General features: G+C 39.1%; 2 protein-coding genes across 15 annotated transcripts in view; one reads left to right on the top strand and one right to left on the bottom strand.

Moving 5' to 3' along the window:
- The window catches only part of HBP1 (HMG-box transcription factor 1), a 27,880-nt gene extending 7,648 nt beyond the window's left edge, over positions 1 to 20,232 (bottom strand). For 2 of the 13 annotated variants that reach the window (XR_014814318.1, XR_014814319.1), the window contains exons 1-8: positions 20,186 to 20,232; positions 11,299 to 11,482; positions 8,833 to 9,061; positions 8,072 to 8,210; positions 7,612 to 7,723; positions 7,412 to 7,524; positions 5,236 to 5,392; positions 4,494 to 4,638 (exon numbers count right to left, since the gene is read on the bottom strand). Coding sequence is in view for 11 of the 13 variants with exons in the window: in XM_021102059.2 (XP_020957718.1) it covers positions 4,494 to 4,638; positions 5,236 to 5,392; positions 7,412 to 7,524; positions 7,612 to 7,723; positions 8,072 to 8,210; positions 8,833 to 9,061; positions 11,299 to 11,482; positions 20,028 to 20,096 (1,148 nt within the window). In the remaining 2 variants the exon portion in view is untranslated. 13 annotated transcript variants of the gene reach the window in all.
- Positions 19,549 to 22,816, top strand: part of LOC110262252 (uncharacterized) — a 27,419-nt gene continuing 24,151 nt past the window's right edge. The window contains exons 1-2 of one of the 2 annotated variants that reach the window (XM_084977461.1): positions 19,549 to 19,848; positions 20,393 to 20,487. The gene's annotated coding sequence lies outside the window, so the exon portion shown is untranslated. Of the gene's footprint in view, positions 19,849 to 20,392; positions 20,488 to 20,707; positions 20,807 to 22,816 lie in introns of those variants that run through there. The other variant, XR_014816128.1, reaches the window with a different exon arrangement.

Here is a 22,816-nt window from a genome sequence, read left to right as displayed (position 1 = left end):
GGCCTGTGTCTTCAACAATTTTAAATCCCCCAATGCCACCACACACTAGGCTCTCAAAATGTCTGATGACTGACCCAGAGGAATTCTGGAGAGCATGACAATGTAAAATTTTAATTGGGTTTAAAGTCCACCTCTGCCACTTACTAATAATATACCCTTGGGCAGGTTAAACAAACCCTGCAGTCTCAAGGTTACTTCTAAAATGAAGCTAAAACATGCTATGCAATGTTGCATAGCTGAGAGAACAATTTACATAAAACACTAAAGGCAGAGGCCAGCACGTAGTAGGTACCCAACTGAAGTACCAATTACTATTGCAGAAGTAGCCCTGAATGGGAAATGGAGTATTAAATTTGTATTTCTCTAAGATAAAAACTTGAATCCTACTTTTGACACTAACAGCTTTCTTCTGGGCATATATTCCTTACTCTCAGCTTTAGTTCTCTCTCTGTAAAATGAGAATACTAAGAGAATAGTGAAGATTAAATAAATTAACACATGTACAGTACCCCGTACTTAAAAGGCACCCAGTAAGTTAGTGCACTACTTGAACAGAAACACCCACTTCAGAAGCGACTGTCCTAAACCTGCCTGAGGCCTAGAGGACTGGCCTCCATTTCCACTCTCACATGGGCTGCTTCAAATCGAGCTCTCACTTGGAAGCATCCTTTCCAGAGCTGCAAACTGTTGCAGCGCTCATCAATTTATTACTGACTTCTGGTTCTCAGCAAGCCAAAGTCTACTCAATGCCCTCCCCTGTCAGCATAACCTGAGAGCTTATCCCAATCCCCAAGTGGTACTTGGGAATTTATTCTGGAGTTCCACTTCAACGAAGTGTTTCTTCTTCCTGCCTTTCTTTCTCTTCTTGACCTCCTTATGCCAGGGAGCATTCCTCTTACCTTGCCAAGTCATAACCTAATCCACAATGAAAATTTAGTCAACTTCATGCTTTTCAACTTTTTCATGGATTCTCCTGGATGAAACTGCCCATTTCCAATCCTTCATGAGGGGAAAAGGAAAGGAGTTGCTTTCGCTCCATAGTGAAGTAAGACTAATGCCCAAAGTCATCCTAAAAGTGAGTGCTATTTAATGGGCCCAAGTGGTGAGAACTTGCCATCTTATAAAAACAGGAATTAGACAGCCAACAACTTAAAAAGGGAAAGTTTTGCACAATGAAATATATATAAAACATGTATAAAACATTTTAACAAGTTAAAAAGCATACAACCAAATATGAATGAACCCATAATCTAAATTAAGAAATAGAATATATAGAAAAAGGTATTTATAATATCACTTAAATTCCACATTTTCCACCTCCAGAGATAACCATTCTCCTGAATTATCATTCCCTTAATTTCCCAGTAATATTATAAAGTACATTCATAAATGACAAAAACTACAGTTACATTAGTTCTGTTAAAATGGCAATTATTTTATTAACATTATATATAATGTTCTTTTGTACAGAAAATTAACATTGCAGGCCTGCTATCTTTTCAAAGGCTTACTTACATACAAGGCTGGTCCTGACCAGCATCTGGAACTTGGATTTCAGGAGGGTTCCCATCGCCCCCTCAACTGATAAGAGTGGCTGTTTCTAAACTGTGTGTACAAACTGTACAGTTTACCTAAACACCTACTTTCCCTATGGAAGTTTTGGTACATGCCAGGCAGAGGCAGCCTACGCGACAGCTTCCAATAAACCCCCTGATACAGAGTGTCTAATATGCTTCCCAATAGGTGTCAATTCACACATGTGGTCATAACTCATTGCTGAGAGAAATAAGCTTGTCTTGTGTGACTCCACCGGGAGAGGACTTCTGCCCACATCCCTCCTTTTCATGACTCTGCTTTATATTCTTTTGCTGTAAGAAATCACAGCAGTGCATATGACTAGGTACTGGATCCTGTGAGTCCTCCCAGTAAATCACTGAACCTGGGAGCGAACTTGAGGATCCCTGGCATAACATAACTGCCTAATGTGTATTTTATATACTATAGAAGGATTATATTAATGTAATTTTGTTTTAGATATATTTCCAAAGAACATATGATTCCATCAAAAAAAAAAAAAAAAAAAAAACCAGAATCGTAACAGTAAATTTCTGAGACTAATTTTTACTTAACATCATTTTGAAAATTGATTCATGTTCTATTTTTTTTCCCTTTTTGACCACACCTGTGGCATGCATAAGCTCCCGGGCCAGGGATCAAACCCGCACCACAGCAGTGACAATGCTGAATCCTTAACCTGCTGAAGGATCTGATATTGCCGCAGCTGTGGTGTGGGTCGCTACTGTGACTCAGGTTTGATCCCTGGCCCAGGAACTTCCACATGCCTCAGGTGGGGCCAAAAATTAAATAAAATTATGTAGCTAAGGCTCATCTTCCACTGACAAAAAGAATTCCACTGTATGACTGTAGCACAATATATGCGTTCACTCTCTAGCTACTGTTCCCACATCTTTGCTATCATAAGTATCACAGATAAGAACTTTGTATATCTCCCAGCGCATGTCTGCAAGGACATGCAAGGACATTCTCTAGGCTGTATACACAGAGAAGTGGGATTGCTGAATTTCAGTGTTAAAGGCATCATGGATCTACACGCTAAGAATACTCTTGAGTATCAGACCTTAACACTGTCTTGTTTTCCAAAGAGTGTATGTGAGAGAGTCAAGGAGCATTCAGATTCCAATATTGCAAATGTTTATTAAGCATATAGCCTATGCCAGCTCATGTGCTGGTTGCTTTTTTTGTTGTTTCTGTTTTTAACATCTCACTTACTCTTTCAAATAAAAACATATTAACCTTTTATTTTATTACACTGAATGAAATAAAATCTACAGGCCAGCAGAAACTCAAGAATTCTCCACTTAATGCATATAAATTTGATAATTATCTTAAAATAAGAATGGGTCTTAAAATCCCACATACTACATACAGAGTTTTTCTGGTGTCCTTTTGGGAGGAGGGTGACCAGCTGTTCCATTCTCCTAGAACTGAGTGAGAGGTTCCCAGAGATGCAGGACTATTAGTGTAAAACCAGAAAAGTCCCTTATAAATGCAAACAGCTGTCCAACCCTCTCCCACGTGTCAGTACACAGGGTTCTTGTCCTGTTCTGCTGCTTATTAACAGGGGGTCTCAGGAAAATTACTTTCCTTTTTAGGTCTCTCCAAAGTCAAGTTTTTGCTATTTTTATGATTTGTTAATCCATGCAACTAATGGCCCTGGTCAAAATGAATATTAAACAAAAACACAGTTAACAAAAGAAAAAAGATACAACTTAGAGACTTATGAACTGGCTCAAAACAACTGGCCAGATTTAGTAAATTTTTTTTTTTTTTTTTAATCACAGCTGACCTATTTAATTCTTAGTCACATGATGTGGTACTTTTTTTCCTAATCTAATCCTAAATGTTTTATAAAATCACTTTTTCTGTATGACTACTCTGTAGAGTAAAATGGCTCTTTTTTTTAAAAAAAAAAAAAAAAGTATATATAGTTGACTTACAATGTTGTGTTTCTGGTGTACAGCAAAGTGATTCAATTTCACACACACACACACTTTTCAGATTCTTTCCCATCATGGTTTTTTATAGGATGTTAAATATAGTTCCCTATGCTGGAGTTCCCATCATGGCTCAGTGGTTAGCGAATCCGACTGGGAACCGTGAGGTTGTAGGTTCGGGATCCCTGGCCTTGCTCAGTGGGTTAAGGATCTAGCGTTGCCGTGAGCTGTGGAGTTGGTTGCAGACAAGGCTCGGATCCAGCGTTGCTGTGGCTCTGGCGTAGGCCGCCAGCGGCTACAGCTCCAATTCGACCCCTAGCCTGGTAATCTCCATGTGCCGCAGGAGCGGCCTAAAAAGTGGCAAAAGACAAAAAAAAGTGTGTGTGTGTGTGTGTATAGTTCCCTATGCTATACAGTAGAACCTTGTTTATTTTATATACAGTAATTTATATCCGCTAATCTCAAACTACTAATTTATCCCTCACTGCCTTCTTCCCTTTTGGTAACCATAAATTTGTTTTCTACATCTCTTTTCTAAGTTCTTATTTTTTTTTAGATTCCACATATAAGTGGTATCATATATTTGTCTTTCTCTGACTCACTTCACTTAGAATGATAATCTCTAGGTCCATCCATGTTGTTCAAATGGCATTATCTCATTCTTTGTAAAACTCCTCTTGAACTACTATTTTACTTAAATTACTGAATATTTTTCCATTTAATCATATACAGTTGCCTCTTGAACAACATGGGTTTGCACTGCATGGTCCATTTAGATGTGGATTTTTTTCAAAAATAAATACTACTCAGTCCATGTTTGGTTGAATCTACCTACACGGAAGGCTGGCTGTAAGTCATAGGTGGATTTCTGACTGCGTGGAGGGTCAGTGTCCCTTACCCCTGGGTTCCTAAACATCAATCATGAAGAAGGTTAGAGGTAAACTTTAACAGAGAAAAAAAATTTTTCTAAAGTATTACCTTTTAAATGTATCAAAAACACCTGAATCATCAAAATTAATGGCATCGGGGTGTCCAGGAGGTAGACATACATCACCAACATGAATTTCACAACATGGAATGCCATGCTGCACCACAGTCAAGCTTGGATAAAATGAAGACCAACCTAAGGTCAAATCAAACCACAGTTACAGAAAGGATGGAAAGTGAAAGTACCTGAATTATTTATTATAAAACAGACATATCACTTCAGAGTCTTTAAAAAGTTATTAAACTGAGATTTTTAACACAAGTCATGTATCTTGGCCACAGAGCAAAAATAGTATGTGATAAATGATGATGATTGAGACCATGAAATAGTCTGTGAATCATTATGTCTGACATAGTGTTACTGTAATAGGCTTTGAAACATGATTCAGGTATAAAGCGTATTTGGCTTAAACCTTAAACCAAAATGGAATTACCAGAATACTCCATTCCCCAAACTATATTAAGACAACAGAGAACTTATTATAGTATGCTACATGAATCTAAAAAGTTTATACCCACAGGAAGTAGAGCTCCACCTGACTACTGCTAAGACACCTAAATGACATTAGGTATTATTATAAGGCATTTCCTTTGGTAGTTTTATTTAGTTTGAAAGAAGTTTTCTCTTGAAAAATTTTTTTCTTAGTCATCAAAGAATTATGCCACAAGACATAATTATAGATTTAAGAAGCTTTCTTTAAAAAGTTACTACAAATTCAAATTGAAGCCCTACCTTTATTTTTAACATAGAAAGGGTGGTCCAGTTTACACTCTACAGTAAGTAAACCATCTTCTACTGTACCAGGATCAAAAGTCAACTTCAGTACAGACTCGCCAAATGATACACTTTCTTCATGTGATAACAACTTTAGACCATCAGAACCATAGCCCTGGAAATACATGCATAGAATGAATAAATTGGCAATATTCAAGTCAACATGGAGTGAAGTTCCTATTATGTTTTTTAGACTTTGTAGAAAAGGTAAATAAACTAGGACAAGATTCCTGCCATTAAGGAGCTTCTGACCCAGCGGTGAAGAAAGGCAGAAATATGAATTACTACAATATAAAGCGGACTGGAACAAGCACTTCAAGCATAAATATAAGGCCAATGAAGTTCAATAAAGGGAGATAATAACCCCAAAAGAAAGATTAGGGGGGCTTTCAATTCCCATTTGAATTGGAATCTAAAAGAGGAAAGAAATTTAGAAAGGTAGAACATGCCTTACATTAGGAATGGTTGTAACCAACAATTTCTTTGGAGAGTGCTGAGTATATGCTAAAAACTCAAGATTAATTCATTGTTGGGGCAAATGAGACTGCAAAGGGAGGCCCACTTAGTAAGTAATGCGATCTTAAAGAGAGGCAAAGTGCTTAAACTTTCCTTTGAGAAGGTATTGGGAAGTGAATGAATATATTTTTATTAATATGACTATCAATTTTAAGATGATGATAAAGTCTACAGATAAAAGGTACCTCTAGTATTCAATTTATTTGAAGATAATGAGGAAAACCCATTACAGTCTTGAACTGACAAGTGCAGTGGTGGTAGAACCAAGCTAAACTTAAATTCGGCCAATATTTATTGAGCACTTAGTTCAGAGAAAAACAAAGGAGGCAGACATGCCAATAGCTAGCTATTAGTATCCACTCAGAATAACTAATGAAAGAAAAGGATAACTGCAAAGAAATCTTTACGGAAACAATTAACTGACTATGAAGGAAGGAAACAATCAACTTCATGGGTTTGAATCTGGCAATCAAGAAGGATATAACACTTTTAAAAGAAAAGGGGAAAAAAATAGGCCTGGAGGGGTAAGAAAAGGGTGAGTCCAGTGTTGGTTATCCTAATAACTAAATTACAGAATCTTCTTAGAGATCTAAGAACTTAAAACTAATCAAATCCCATCTTACAGATCAGGAAGCCAGTGCCAGCGGGGTGAATAGTCTGCCCGAGGCCAGCCATGCAAATAGTTGGCCAAGCTCGAGGGTCTAGATCTTTTGACTTCCAGAGAAGAGCAGTCTCCACAGGCCACTGTGGAGCTGGGTGGTATCAGCAGAGCAGTGGTAAAGAGAGGCATCAACAAAGTCAAGACACCAGTAGGAGAATCACATCACTGCCATGCTACACAAACCAAGAGGAGACAGTCCCCTGCGCCAAAGGCTGCAGAGATGTCAGACAGAACAAGCAGAAATCTCTTTAGAAATTAGAATTAAGCTAGTAACCTCTGGGACAATTTTAGTAGAGCAGTTGAGGCTAAAGTCAGGCTAGAGTAAACTTTACTTTGAAGCTAATAGCAAGAGGGGGAAACTGAAGGCAGCCAAGTCGGGACTATTTTTCTCAAGAGGCTCAGTAACAGGTGACAGCAGGATCAAAACAGGAATTTTAAACAAGCACACTTCACCTGCCCAATTTCTCTGCCCACAGTGGAGATGGAGAAATTAAAGGTTTCAAAGATAAAGGTTTCAATCAATATTTATCCTTCTGCTGCCCACTACTGCTTTTGCTTATAGACTTAGAAAATGCCAGTATTTTATGGGGTTATTTTGAAAGTAATTTAACATCAACTCTCAATAAACCATACAGGAATTTTGTAGATTACCTAATAAAAAGCTTTGGTTTGTTTGTTTATTCATTTTAAGTTTAATGACAGTTTAGTTTTCCCTAAAATAAAATGTATAAAAAGTGCTAAGAAATACTTTTTCCCACCTAAGAAAGTTTTGTTACAAAGGTAAAACCTAAAGTCACTGCTCCTCAGGCTAAGCAACAGAGTAGTCACAAAACCTCTTCCCAAAATGTAGATGTCATTTGCATACAAAAGTAAATGAAGGATACTCCTATAGGTTAATAGTAAACTTTATGCTCCTTTGTGAAAGACTTGGAAAAGCCTTAAGAATTTTAAATCAACCTTGTGAGTGCCCATCTGGAGATCTTCCTCATTATCACAGCCTTCGGTTCTGGCAAAATCTTCCACATCCTGCCATTCCTTATTGCTTCCCTTATGAAAGCACAGTCGTGTGCCTAAAGTTTAATTAAAAAACAAATAATTAGATATGTGACTACTGTGCTACACAAGTAAACTACAGAAATTTCAAGTATTTCTTTTACCTTTCAAAAAACAGTGCCAAGCAGTTGAAGGCCAGGAATTGCACCATCCCAAATCATCATCATCTGAGAGGGAGGACATGCAGAAAATACCAGATTCTGACTCGCTGTTTGCCTGTGAAAACACATTATAAACTTAATTTTTATTTTTAAAATATATTTTGTTAATATGCATCTTTAGGCTCTCTTATTAGAGGATAACTTATTCTTAGGGGAAAAAAAAAATGCCTTTGAACTGAAGTTTTGGGAAGCTTTAGCTAATAAATGCCTGTTCCCACTACTAACAAACTTGCCTAACAGTTAACAGAGCTGTACATAAAATCTAATCCAGATCACAAGCAGAACAAGGAGAGATGCTATTTCCCATCTGTGTGTGCTGCAAAAGAATTTCTTAGAGAGGGAAAGTTAATGTATGTCATCTGCTGTGCAAACTGTAAAAGCTGAATCTCATGAATAAACTTACCCTTTCATGTCTGACTGGTGTTTCCTCCTTCCAGTGGTGATGAGGGAAGCCTGGCTCACTCTTAGAAGAGGACACTGGTGGAGGGCGTGCATAGGAATGTAAACTTTTGCTAGTAGCTATGATGTGTACAGGAGATGATCTAAAATAAAGAAGCCATTTCAGCTATAAAGCAAAGGTCCTTAAAATAGAGCTTTCCCTTTGATAAAAAGAAGTACATATTCACAACACCAATGTTATTACATAAAGACACCTATGCAAAACTAGTAAAGACATCACCACACCATAAATCACCATACGCCACCGCAACACTGGATCAGAGCTGCATTTGCGACCTACACTGCAGCTTGCAGCAACACCAGATCCTTAACCCACCGAATGAGGCCAGGGATCAAACCTGCATCCTCATGGACACTAGGTCGGGTTCTTAATCTGCTGAGTCACAACAGAATTTTCAGAAATAACTTTTAAATGAGGATCTAATAAGCTACTCTAACTTTAATAAGCTACTCATTAGATGGTCAACAGCATTATTACTTTTTTTCTTTTTGGCCATGCCTGTGGCATGTTGAAGTTCCTGGGCCAGGGATCAAACCCATGCCACAATAGTGACCCAAGCCACTGCAGTGACGATGCCAGATCTTTTAACCTGCTGTGCCACAGGAGAACTCTGCATTATTATTCCTAAAACTAGGAAAAAAAAAAAAACAACAGTGCTTTGCAAGGATAGAAGTTTTTAATTAAAGTACAGCCAATATTCCCACCTGTTGTAAAATGAGCACTGCATAAGAGGACTCTGCGGACTGGTAGCAATATTTGCTAATTCTGTTAGCCAATCCACCTCATTCTCACGGTAAGTATTTTCCGATATGTCTGAGGTATTCTGGTTCCAAGATGGTCTGGGATATTCTTGATGTGACACATCTGAACTCAGCTGGTATATGGCAGATTGAGTAGAATCACTTTGAACAGCCTGAAGTTCAGGAAGATCATCTGCAAATAAGCACACTCAAAATTTTAAGAAGGAAATTACTAATACAGGGAACAATATTATAATGACAATTGAAGAAAGGCTCTTCCTCAAATGTAGCTAGTTAATTTTGTGAGGAAAAGTGTAAATTCAAAATATTTTCTGGAATGAAACAAGTTTCAATCCAAAAAAAAAAAAACCAAAACCTGACACCTTATACATTTAAGGGTCAAGAGAGCCTAATAAATGTAAACATATTAATGAGGTCACTATCCAAACCATGTAATTACCACAACTGTTCACAAACTGGTTTCTAATTCCACACCCCCCAAGTTTTTTATAGCTCACCCAAGAATAATCCATACATCCCACAGACATTTTTATGTTACCATATTAATGAGGAAAAAGGCATTTTATGTGTGCATATATTAAATTACTGTTCACACACTTTAACCTGTTATACAAGATTACTGTAATAAACAAAACCAACAACTTTTTTTCCCTTATTTTTTAGGGCTGCACCCGGAGCACATGGAGGTTCCCAGACTAGAGGTTGATCGGAGCCGTAGCTGCCAGCTTACACCACAGCCACAGCAACATGGGATTCCCAACCCACTGAGTGAGGCCAGGGATCAAACCCACATCCTCATAGATACTAGTCAGATTAGTTTCCACTGTACCACAATGAGAACTCCTGAAATCAACAATTTTCAAAGATGAAACTTAGATCATGTTATTAATTTTTAGATACTACTTATTCAACTGTCTATGCTAAATTATTTATTTTAATGAGAAAGTCTGAACCCAGTAATATTTATTAATTACTTTTTCCAAAAGGTGAGTTCATGCCAGACTCGAGTTATTTAAGAAAGAAAACTATACACCAAGGCTATGAACACTGTAAGGAAAATTGAATTCTAAAAAACTGAATTAAAAAAAGAGAAAGGAGGAGAAGAAAAGTATCTTGCAGGCCTTTAAAAAAAACAAAAAACAAAAAAAAAAAGCTCTGAAACACATACCTAACAAACTCCAGATCCCCAGGTCTCTTCAATATTTAGGTCAAGAAGTTCTTCTAGTCTGAGGAATTCTCCTAAACTGTCACTATAAAAGGACATACTCGTAATTCCTATTCAGGGGAATATCCCAGAATAGCTCCTAAAACTGAAATGTCTTACGAGTACCAATTTAGGATATCGATTCATAAAACTAAAAGGTATCCCCCTTTTCAGAGGAGCCAAAGCATCATACCAACTTAAAGATAGTCACTCTCTATAATTCTCATGGTACTGTAGTAGTTTCCGTTCTCTCACTGTCAGCCCTTAACTATCACATCTTTATTTACTGTGAAGAGTTTATCTCTTTTAAACTCTAGGTATAGGGGTAGTACATGTTTTTGACCTCCAGATCCTTCTGAAACCTAAAATGTGATGATGGAGAATCAAAAACCTGATTGAAATGGTGCATCCTCCTCAACAGCAACCACTACTCAATGACCATCTGGACCCACAAGCCTTTAGCATTCAAACAGGTTATATCCCAAGACCTTCAGTATCTCCAAATTCCCAAAGAGACTGGAGCACATAACCTCCTCTAGTTTATCATTTATAAAACGAGAACAATCACATTTCACTGCTTTTCTGAACTCAAGGAAAACTGCATATTAAACAGGGACAAAACCAAGAAGAAAAGCTGGGCAGCAAGCCAAGGTCACTCATCAGTGGCTTACTCTCTTCAACACTGGCCTCAAAGCAATGCAATTCAAAGTCATACCTCAACAAACCTACACACGTCTACAGGTCCTGTATGTTTGGAGTAGCTCAGTAGCAGTGATAATCACAGAAGTCAGATCCTCAAGTCTCAAAGCTCCACTGTAATTTTCTCATCATATCAAGGAGCCAGGCATGAAGAGTAGCCAGGCAGTTTGCTGAGTTCACGTCAATGTTTCAAAAGTAAGTCAATGTTTCAAAAGTAAGACTTTTTAAAAAGCCACACAGCAAGGTTTTAACAACTAAGGTGTTTAAAGACTCCACTTTAGCCACAAGGCCTGTTTAGTTTGATAATTTGTAAATGAGTCTCTATGATAACTATAACTAGCCCAAAGTTATCTTGGCTTTAAGTAATATTTTATAGCAATAACAAGAAAACACTGAAAACTATGATACAAAAACTTCACATGCTTTTTTAGCAGTTCTAGGTAGGTGGAAAAGCTAGCTAAACATGAAAATTAATCTGAATCTCGCTGAGATTCAATTTTGTTTACCAAGCTCCATGTGTTCATCACAAGAGTTGTATCCAGGAGAGGATGGCAAATTTTCATTACACTGCAGCAGTTCCAATGAGTCATTCATTCCTGAAGTTCTCTTGTCCATTACCAGCAGGAGTTTCTGTACTGCATTAGGCATCTGATTTGTCTTTACTTCCCACACCATGTTATGGTGCTCCGACTTAAAATAAAAATTTAAAAAATGTCAAATCATGATTTGAAAATGATATAAAATCAGACATATCAATGTTATAGCTTTAACTTATTCATACATTGCTACTTGCATTCTTCTCAAAACTTTTAGACATGGATGACAGATGGACTATTCTGGTGAAGATTCTATTTTAATTTCTCTACTTATTAACTGTGTTCATTATTTTGTTTTCTCATCTTCTGAAAGTGAGCAAGTTTAACAAACTTAAAATTACATTCTCTAAAGAACATTAAAGAAAGAGTTGCTTAAAATGGCCATATATTATACTTCTCATAAACATGTTTTCTTAATGAGAATTCAGAACCTAATCATAATAAAAAAAAAATACATGTCCTTCTGAATAGGCTACTATTTCTAGAAAGATGAATAATAATCATGGGAAACAGCAAAACAAATAGTAAATCTATCATTATATTAAGTCTACCATTATAATGAAAAAGAAAACTATATGAATTAATACACCTAAATAATTTCTCAGCAAAATCTACCAATTAAATTTCATTATGACAGTAAAATGTGATTTTAACTCTTACACTCTTGACTTTGGCAACTATCAAATTAATCATTTAGCATGAGCAACAGCACCAGGAAGATTCCCTGATTTCTCAGGCTCTACAAGCTCAATTTTCAAAAATGTTCTAATGAACTAATATGAAATACACAAAAAATTCTAACATTCCTTTTTTTTCAAAATAAAACAAGAAAATACACTGCTGTTAAAAGTCACTAAAAGTTAAGAACCCTAGCCCAAGCTGATCAAACAATGCAGTGAAAAAGCTTTCTAAGAGCTTTCTAAGCTATGACATAATCACCAACAAATTTTTTTCTACAAAGTCTTTATTCATGAATTTTTAAATTATGAAATGTTATCGTGACTATAAACTATATGACCACTGTGGAAAAAAATGAAAAAATTTCTAATCCCACCAACTAGATTTAGATACTGTTATATTTTGGTGTATTATCTTTGGTGTACAATCCAACCCTTTTCATGCAGATACCTACAATCATTTGTTTTCCTTCATACTTTATGTTTTCCTTAACATAAGTTCATAAGCATTTTCCTAGGTCACTAATTTTTTCAAAGATCCATTTTAAATAAATAATACACATCATCAGGAGGTACCAAAATTTACCTATCCCGCCTACTGCTAAACATGTTCCCATTTTTTTCACTCTTCTAAATAACATTACAAAGTATTTGTTTACATACAATTATTTCTTTTTTTTTTTCCTTCCTTGCTTTTTAGGGCCATACCCAGGGCAAATGCAAGTTCCCAGACTAGGGGTCAGGTCAGAACTACAGCTGCCAGCCTATATCACAGCAACAAGGGACCCGAGCGGCATCTGCAACCTATGCAACAGCTCACGGCAACACCAGATCCCCAACTCACGGAGTGAGGTCAGGAATGGAACCCACATCCTCATGGATCCTAGCCAGGTTCATTACTACTGAGCTGCAACGGGAACTCCTGATTATTTCTTTAGCTTCCCAGAGACAGATCAATAGTTGGATGGCAATTAAACATCTTCTTAAGGTTCCTGACACAAACAGCCAAACTGCCTATTGCCTTTTACTTTATTTCTAAATTTTTTTTCAGATGCTTTCTGCCTGCACCCCTCAAACATTACCCAATTCTTGGGCACTGCTCTAGGACCTTACACAATACCAACTGTAAGATGTACTATGGAGTAGTGAAAAGGGCACTGGGTAAGTACAAGGAAACACTGGTTTGATTCCAGCTTGATCACTTATTAAATCTACGATCTAAGTGACCAAACTTCTTACTTACTCAATATCTCCACCTGCAAACAGGGCTAATAACACCTGCTCTCATTTCCTCCTTGAATAGTTGTGAGGATGAACTTAAAAAAAGGACTTCTTAAAAAAAAAAAAATTACCCCTAGCTTGACAATATGGCATTATTATATTTTGGGCACTTAATGTTCTAAACAGAAAAGTTACTGAAAATAGCTAACAACAGGAGACCCAGATAGCTAGCAATTCAGCTTCAAAAATCTCCTCCCTAGGAAATATAAGCTTTCCAGCACATCTCAATAAAGGCACATATCATGTCATTACTTTTAAGCAAATCAAAGTTGATCTAAAAGATATCTGAAGCATTCTCAAGAAATGAACATTCCAGTAATTACAATCCATCGTATAGTAATTAATCACAATCTTATTATATAGTTACAGCAAATCTGCTAGGGTGTAGCAATTAACTTCCTACAAAATTGGTGGCTATAAGGGACGTGGCTAGTAATACAAATCAATTTTTCAAGCATAAGTGGCCCAAACCCTGATTATGAGCCTATACCTTCTTACTGCAAAAGCCAAGCAAACTTATCTTGATCCGTGATTCTCAACCCTTGTGGCACACAGAACCACGTATGCTTTAAACCAATGATGCTCAGGCCCCACCTTCTAGAGAATGTGATTTACTTGGTCTGGGGTACAAACCTATGCACTGGTTTTTCTTTCTTTTCTTTCAAAACAACCCCTGGTGCATCACGAGAACCAACAGGTTAAGAATGACTGCTACATCCCTTTTTTATCTAAATATGTGTATACAGGAGTTCTCTTGTGGTGCAGCAGGTTAAGGATCTGGCATTGTCCCTGCCATGGCTCGGGTCAATGCTGCAGCATGGGTTCCATCCCCGGCCCAGGAACTTCCACATGCCACAAATGCAGCCAAGTAAATAAATTAACTAAAATAAATCCACACGTGTGTATATATTCATTTCTTTCTTTCTTCTTTTTTTTTTTTTTTTTTTTTTGGTCTTTTCTGCCATTTCTTGGGCCGCTCCCGTGGCACATGGAGGTTCCCAGGCTAGGGGTCTAAATGGAGCTGTAGCCGCCGGCCTACGCCAGAGCCACAGCAACGCAGGATCCGTCTGCAACCTACACCACAGCTCACGGCAACTCCAGATCGTCAACCCACTGAGCAAGGGCAGGGATCGAACCCAAAACCTCATGGTTCCTAGTCAGATTCGTTAACCACTGCGCCATGATGGGAACTCCCTATATTCATTTCTTTAACACATATTCCATACAAGGCATTATACTAGGTGCAATGCTGAACCTCGATGATGAACAGTTTATCATGATTCTCAAGAAAACTACACTTTAGTGCAAAGACATAAGCAAATGACCATAGTTCTGCAGGGCTGGGCTATGAATGGGTAAAAAGGGAGGAGGGGAGGCTCCCAATGAAACTCACATGAGCAAATTCAGTTAGCAAAGCACTGGATGAGTTCAGAAGAACATAGATGCCAGAAGGTACCATGGCCTGTGTGTCTTGTGGTCATAAATACTAAGGTTGGAAAGGCAGACTGGCATCAGAATCTTCAATCCTAGTTTAGAGAAACTGGTCCGTTGTTTGTTTTTTTTGTAGACAAGGATAAGTACTTGGAAGTAAGACTACTGAGTTTATACATTGTATTTGCTATTTACTAACTGTGTGCTCTGGACAATTCATTTAAAATCTTTATGCCTTGTCTGTAAAATGGAAATAATAATAAAAGCACCTATATAGGTTGTTGTAAAACTCAGTGAACTAACAATAGTGCCTAACAGAGCAAATTCTCAAAGTAGAGTGGCCAGAATTATTGTCAACAACTAGTAGACAAGGGGAATCATGCAAATTTTTGAACAAAGGTCTCACATAATCAGAGCTATCCTTTAAACATTTTTTTCAGTCTACTTAAAAAATTCTACTGCAACACAGTATGAGTTTGCAAGAATACCTGTAACAAATGTTTAAGGGAAAGTGTATTAAAAACACTATATTCAGGAGTTCCCCAGCAGTTAAGGACTCCGTGTTGTCATTGCTGTGGCTCAGGAACTTCCATGTGCCGCAGACGTGGCAAAAAAACAAAACAAAACAAACAAAAAAACAGCATACTCACATTCCCGATTTCTGTCTATGCCACCCGCTCCCAGCTTTCTTTGATAGGGTGCTCAAAAAAGAAATGGTAATAGGTAGTGTCAGTGTAGGGTCCTTATTTAATAATGCCCAAAACATGTGAAGAACTAGAAATTCTATATGAGTTCTTAAAACAGTTGATATTAAATTTAAATAACAGATTTGAACTCTTTTCATGGAAAACTTTCCAACATCTTAAGTATGGAGAACACAATTTAACCAAACTTAATGACTCAAATTCTGAATGAACATCTACTGTACGTACTTCATATACTGACATGACTGGTATAAGCTGGCTCGAGCTGCAATCTTGAAATTTTTCTCATTTTTTTCCCCTTTATTATGAAATTCAGAGTGACTATACATACAGATCTCCTCAGAGTTATTCTTAAGGATATGAAACAAAGCTGCTCTTGGGAGCCACAGAAGCAGAGCTGCAGTCCCTCTGGTCCCTCCTGGCCCTCTGCAGCTAGCTCTGCTATTCCCCCTCCGCAGGTCCTGAGCGCCCATTCACATGCACTCACATCTCCTTGCAAATCCCAGCATTTCTTCAGCACTTTGTCTCAGAATCTATCAACATCCCATCACAATACTCCTCAAATCAAGTTGGAAAAACATTTTAGTTCCAAAACAAATGACAAAAGGGACAAAATAAATACTTGCTTAACTTGAGTTCTGTATGTTTATATGCACCTTTCACTGTCCAAGGCTATCAAAAATTTGGTCTTGAGATAGTGGAGGGTTTCCTTCTGTAAACCTCCTTGGAGCTTAGACTTCAAATTCAGACTAGAAATTGACCCACTAGCCAAGTAACCCGGGCAAGTTGCTTAACCCCAAGGTACCTTTACTTATTTCACAGGGCTACTGTGAGAATTAAATACATGAAACCAAAAGTCAAACCCATACGCAAACTTTCAGTTTTCTGTCTCTCAGTTTTCTGTCAAAGTATCTGGGGGAAGCAAGGCCTTGACATAGTAAAGGAACACCAGAGAGTCTGTACTCAAAAGTAACTCCCCCACATACACCAGTTAAACATTCATTTTGATAAATAAACAAGCTCCTCTTTCAAATTTCTCCTGGTAGGGCTAACACTATTGTTCATTCATGCTTCTGTATACTGCTTTGGTATTATAGGATTCAACATAGCTTATCTTGTGTTTTAGTTAACTCTACACACATCCACTTCTCCACTGTATCAGTGATTCTCAAAAGGAAAGAATAAAACTCTCCAGCAGTTGTACTTTAAAATGTCATGTTCAATATTACAAAATTTTTTGAGGTGAGAAGGCCCTATTGTCCTTGTTTTGCAAATTTTCAGAAGTGAATACCCACAAAATCTTGAGAGAAAGGAAAGGAAAACTAATAGCTAAGTTTCAGTGAATGAGAAAGAAGGAAATGAGGTTTTACTAAATGTTTACCTACTATGTGCTGAGCATTTCCACATACTTCATCTCAGCTCTGAACAAAGTATGAGAAAAACAGGGCTCTAACAAGTGAATAGGACCATTTTCCCTTCAAAAACAAATCAAAACAACCTGAGAAAAAGGACAAAAGGTAAAGACCAACATAGGTTACACATCTACTTTTAAGAGTCTATTCCTCCCAGAATCCTTATCTTTCCATCCTCATTATGGATATCAAGGGAAGTGATCTACAGCCCTCCTCCAATCCTGAAGGACTTCTCTATCAAGCTCAAATTGTTTGGCGAAGAGGGGATGACGAGAAAGTAATGTGCAATTACTTTCTACCTCTAACACTGGGAATTAAGTTAGTATTTTAAATGGATTACATAATTCCAAGCTAAAATGAGCCTCCATAAAAAACTGTAGTAAGTGCAACTTTCTATACCAAAAACATTTGGGGGCCTTAATGCAGTTAACTAAAAAACTACAGTTATTTTAGAATTTTTTCTTTCTTTCTTTCCTTCTTTCTCTATTTCTTGGTATTGTTTTATCTTTTTTTTTTTTCCTTTTTTTCGGCTGCACCCCTGCCATGCAGACATTTCCAGGCCAGGCATCAAACCCAAACAAAAGCAGCAACCTGAGTTCACAGCAGTGACAACAGCAGATCCTTAACCCACTGAGCTACCAGAAACCTCCTAAAACATTTACAATGATTAACTTTAAGATTTCAGTATAAATTATAAGAAGTACCAGAGTAAATGTAGATCAAAATATGAAGGAATATGAGCATTACTGACAAGTCAGGCATAAACAAGAATATACAAGAGTGGAGTTCCCGTCGTGGTGCAGTGGTTAACGAAACCGACTAGGAACCATGAGGTTGCGGGTTCGATCCCTGCCCTTGCTCAGTGGGTTAAGGATCCAGGGTTGCTGTGAGCTGTGGTGAAGGTTGCAGACGCAGCTCGGATCCCGCGTTGCTGTGGCTCTGGCATAGGCCGGTGACTCCAGCTCCTATTCAACTCCTAGCCTGGGAACTTCCATATGCCGCGGGAGCGGCCCAAGAAATGGCAAAAAGACAACAACAACAACAACAAAAAAAAAAAAAAAGAAAGAAAGAATATACAAGAGTATCACTGTTAATAAAGAATATCATTTTTCCTGAATTTTGTGATATACAATTTGTCAGCTTAAAAAATTTGTTGTGATTTATTTTCTCATACTAGATATATATTCACTATCATACCGAAAATACATGTAAAATACCTGGCATAATCTAATAAACATGCTACAAACTTCTTATGGTAGCTTAAGGAAGAAAAAATTTTAAAGGTACTGATATTTTTATTTGAAACAGAAACACAAGAGACCAGCTTGCAATTCTCCCTCAAGAACCTTCAGTGGCTGGCAGTTTATTCATTCATGAAACCCAAGCCATTTGCCTTCATCACTGAGTATTTGGATAGTGAGGAAAAAGTCCAAAGAAATTAAAATACAGTGGAGGAGACAACCCTTAAAGCGACAGTACCATGTTTTAAGTCTGAGAGGTAGGCACTGAGAAGCATGGAAATTTGTGGGGAACCCGGGAGAAGGTAACTTTTAAAATAATGTATGTGGTACAAGTATGAGAAGTAAACAAAGGGGAAGAGTTTTAAAGGCTGAAAAAGGTAATTCGGTTTATGAAACGAAATAAAATGGAAACTAGAAAGTGAAATCAAGATTCACTTCATAAATACTGGTGTTTTGCTGAAAACGTGGTAAAACGGCCTCCTCAAAAGTATAAAGTAGCTCTTTTACTTAATACGCTTAACGAGTATATTTCATTCTTTTGAATATAATTCAGATTTCCTTAAAACTTTGCCAACTATTGCCTACTCGGCAAGAACTGAGTGGTTTAATCACGGAAACTGAACAGCTGACCCCAACACTCTCGCTAGCAAGCTAAAGCAGAAAACAACAGCAAAAACAGCAACAAAAAGCAAAGACAGAAAGTCCTACGAGTACAATACAAATGTAAATCACTATCAATAGCTAAACAATAAAAGTATTTACAAAGGTTAAGGTCAGTTTAATTCTCAAAAGGTAACTGATGGAATCATTCGCTGCTAATTAGAGGGAAATAAATATAAACCACTTAGTCGGAATTGTTGGTGGAACTCAACACTTCCGAATATAAACACAACTCCCTATCGTCCTCCCTTAGTATCAGTGGCTCCCAGAGCTAAAGGCTCTAGAATACATCCCCGCATTCAGCGCTTCTTTTACAGAAGGTTGTTGCCGAAAACTCCTAAAGAATGAACTCCAGAAGGTGAAGAATGCCCAACGGCGAGTAAAATCCCCTAACCAGCAAGTAGCGTTTAAAGAAACCACAAAAACCCGGCCCCGGCTGCCGATTTCGCCTGGATTCTTTTTTGTTTTGTTTTAATCTGCCTGGGGCAGCAGCATAGGTTGGAAGGAGAAGACTGGAATCTCCTGCCAAACCTCGGCTCCGGGTCAAACGGAGGCACAGCCTCCAGGTTCACGCCAAGTCCATCCCCCACCCTCTTTCGCCATTCATCGCGTTCCCTCCCCTCCCCCCATCATGTGACCGCAGCCTGGACTCCAGGCTTGTTTTTCCCCTCGGCTCAGCCCCACCGCGCAGGCGCCACGGAGCCCATTCATTCGAACTGCGTAACAATGAGCTCCGGGGCCCAGCAGCTCCGCGAGCTTCCCAGCTCGTCCCAAAGCCCCTCTCTGCCCGAAAGAGGCGGCGCCTCACTAGAGTCCCCCACCCCCGGCCAGCTGCCCACCCCAGGCCAACCTCCGACCCCCCGCCCACACGCGAGGAGTTGAGGTCAAACTTTCTTGGGCAGCCCCGCTGCCGCGTCAGGCCCCTTCCCCCGCCTAGGCCTGCCCCATCTTCCCACCCGGCCCGGCCACCCACCGCGCAACCCGGCCCGGGGCGTCATCCTCGCCAACGCCTCCCAGCCTCAGTCCCGAGACCCCCGCTGGCCGCGAAGCTCAGGTGAGCTCGCGGGAGGCGCCACTCCAGGGGGTTCGCCACGGGCAAGTATCGGTCGGTTAACTGCTCCCACCATGAGGAAGAGGAGCGCGAACCCAAGCCTGCCCGGCGGCCGGATCCCCTCGGGATCCTGCCCCTCCCTTCCCCACCCCCACCCCTTCCCGAACAGAAAGACAACAAACCCGTCGCGGAGTGCAGGCAGCCCTGGCTCGGGCCCCCCTGGCCGCGACAGCACCACAGGCAGCTCCCATACTCCCTCTCCGACTGACGACGGCCTCCCTGGCACGCGTTACCGCTCCCGCCGCCGCTCTTAGTTCTCAACCGAAACTTTCCTACTTACCAAACCCGTCGCCATTACCAAGTCTTTCAAGCTTCGTCTTCCCCCTCCCCTCAACCCCCCGGGGGTTGGGCCTCCGAGCAGCTCCTTCGCCCTATTATTGGTCTGAGGAACTGCCATTCGACCATTTCCCTTTCCCATTGGGTGATACCGTGGTCCTTCTCGCGGGGCGGGCTTGTATTGACTTTTGTGTTGTGTTCACTGGAGAAGATGGTGTGTCAATCACTACGATGAGCGCTTCGGATTGGATTGCTGCCGAGACTCCCGGGACGCGAGCCAAACTTTGCACCCGAAAAGGATTGTGGGTTCGTAGTCTCATCCTAGTTTCATGCCTCTCGGAACCTGCAGGTCGGAGGAACGTTGGACTACAGTTCCCAAGACCGCCTGCAGAGTGCGGTCTTGATAGTAAACAAGAGTCATAGGGACACGTGTATCAGCTCGTTTGTTTTGCTGTCTGGGACAAAAGGGAGGGGGCGGAGGAAGGGAGTGTTTCAAAGCTTTGGCCTCTTCCCTTCCTTTGGGCCTTTCCTAGCACTCAAAGCAGCTTCACGTCTCTCGCAGCACCCATTCCGGGCCATAAACAGCCAGAGTCGCTCGCGGCTCAAAGTTTGGCAGGAGGCCAAGGTATTGTTTTAGAGAGAAGGGAAGGAGATGACTGCACAAGCGGAAGCAGTGCAGCATAGCGAGGGACCCAGTCACCCACAAATCACGGCCCCAGGCTTGATGAGGATAATAAAGACGGTGCTGAGCTCCAGTCGGAGGACAGCCTTCCTTTACAACGCGCCTAGCCTCACCACTCTCGGGACAGCAGCTTGAGGCTTCTCTGCCAACTCTGTTCAGTTCTCTCAAGATTTGTTGAATGCCGGCTACGTGCCAGGCACTGAGAGGCTTGGAGATGAACAGAAAGAGAGAAGCTCAGAGTCTGGAGAATTTACAGAGGTCTAAGGGGCCGGAAGTGGGGGCGATTTGCTGTTGACTTTGGTATTGAGCGAAATCAAAGCGGTGTTTTGCGTATTGAACCGCTTGAGGGTGGTTTAAGATAATATAGAGGGGGCTATAATGTATGACAAAGTGATTTATTTTGTAAATCATTTTCTAAGTTTCTGCGGTGAGTTTTTGTTAACCATTTTTCCTCTCCAGAGGGCTTCCCATTGATGAAAGATGAATGACTTCCCACTTCGTGTCCATCAGAGTTCCTCCTTAAGTTACTAATGCTCTGACTCAGCCGAGGAGGAGGATGACTTCTCTGGCTTTATAGTTACCTTCACTTTAAACAAGGCGGTCCACCACAGTCCCTAGTCTGTAATTGATGTTATTACCATTCCCATTACAAAAACATTATTAAGCTTTTTTCCTTTGAACCTTTAGTGTTTAATCATTTCAGCTACGCTTTAGGCTTTATATCTTTAGATGACTATATGCATGCTTAAAATTGAGGAAAAATTACATTCGTGAGAAACCTATATTTGAAAAGGAGCCTTAAATCCTAGCTGATTATTCCTTTACACCCCCTACATTCCTTGAATTTTTAAATCTACCCGAAAGCCACAGAACAAATCAAGAATTACAGAACAACTCTCCTATACTGAAACAAATTTTAAATTGTTTTAGGGATTCCCTGTTTGAATTCCTCAAATGAAATTATAGAATAGTCCTCCCCACCCTGTGAGCTGAGATTTACTTTCTGTATTCACAAATAGTAATCAAACATTTTTTTTTGTTTCTTAATTTAGAGAATCAATAAAATGCCTAAATTTGTCCCTGAGTTAAAAGGACAAGATTTGTATTTATCATCTTCCAGAGATTAATAGAGTGATCCCAAATAGCCCTGCTATTTTGTGTATTTTTATTTTCTTCCTTCCCTTTGTATTTTAAACAGTGGGAGGATCACTGGAACTCAGAATTGTAAAGTTTGAAAATATGAACTCCGGTGTTTAATATCTTTTTTTTTTTTTGAGATGATATCTCATAGTAGTTTTTTTTTTTTTAATTTTAGTGGAGTATAGTTAACATACATTGTATTAGTTTCAGGTGTACAGCAAAGTGAATCAGTTATACATATAAATATATCCATTCTTTTTTCCCGTATAGGTTATTACAATCTATTGAGTAGATTTTCCTGTGCTATACAGGAGGTTCTTGTTAATCAGTGATTAATTTCTTGACAAAAAGAAAAAAGTCCATGGAATTCATCTGATCATTTAAAACTAAAATCTGAGCTATTTATGCCTAATTCCCTCCAGGAAACTAAAAAGCTTTCCCTCTCCCAAAAAATGAACTTGTGCCACTCCTCTCCCCTCTTCACTGCATACACCAGGAAATTATTTTCTCTGACCCTTAATTTATTTTAAAAGGTTTTCTAACAACGAAGTCCTACCCTATAGCACAGGTAACTATATCTAATCTCCTGGGATAGACCATGATGGAAAATAATATTTTAAAAAAGAGTAAGTGTGTGACTGAGTCACTTTGCTGTACAGCAGAAATTGGCACAACACTGTATATCAGCCACACTTTAATTTAGAAAAAAAAAGTCAAATAGAAAATATAAATAAAAATAATTGAATTTAGCTCATAAAAATTTTGGAGTTTCTGCTGTGGCACTACCAGATCGGTGGTATCTTGGGAGCCCTG

This window comes from Sus scrofa, chromosome 9, assembly GCF_054392235.1.
Source record: "Sus scrofa isolate SSC_HxYL_T2T_F1_AM1 chromosome 9, Sscrofa_HxYL_maternal_Yorkshire_Landrace_v2.0, whole genome shotgun sequence".
In the NCBI taxonomy this organism is placed as follows: Eukaryota; Metazoa; Chordata; class Mammalia; order Artiodactyla; family Suidae; genus Sus; species Sus scrofa.
This window is presented reverse-complemented; position numbering and strand designations above follow the sequence as displayed.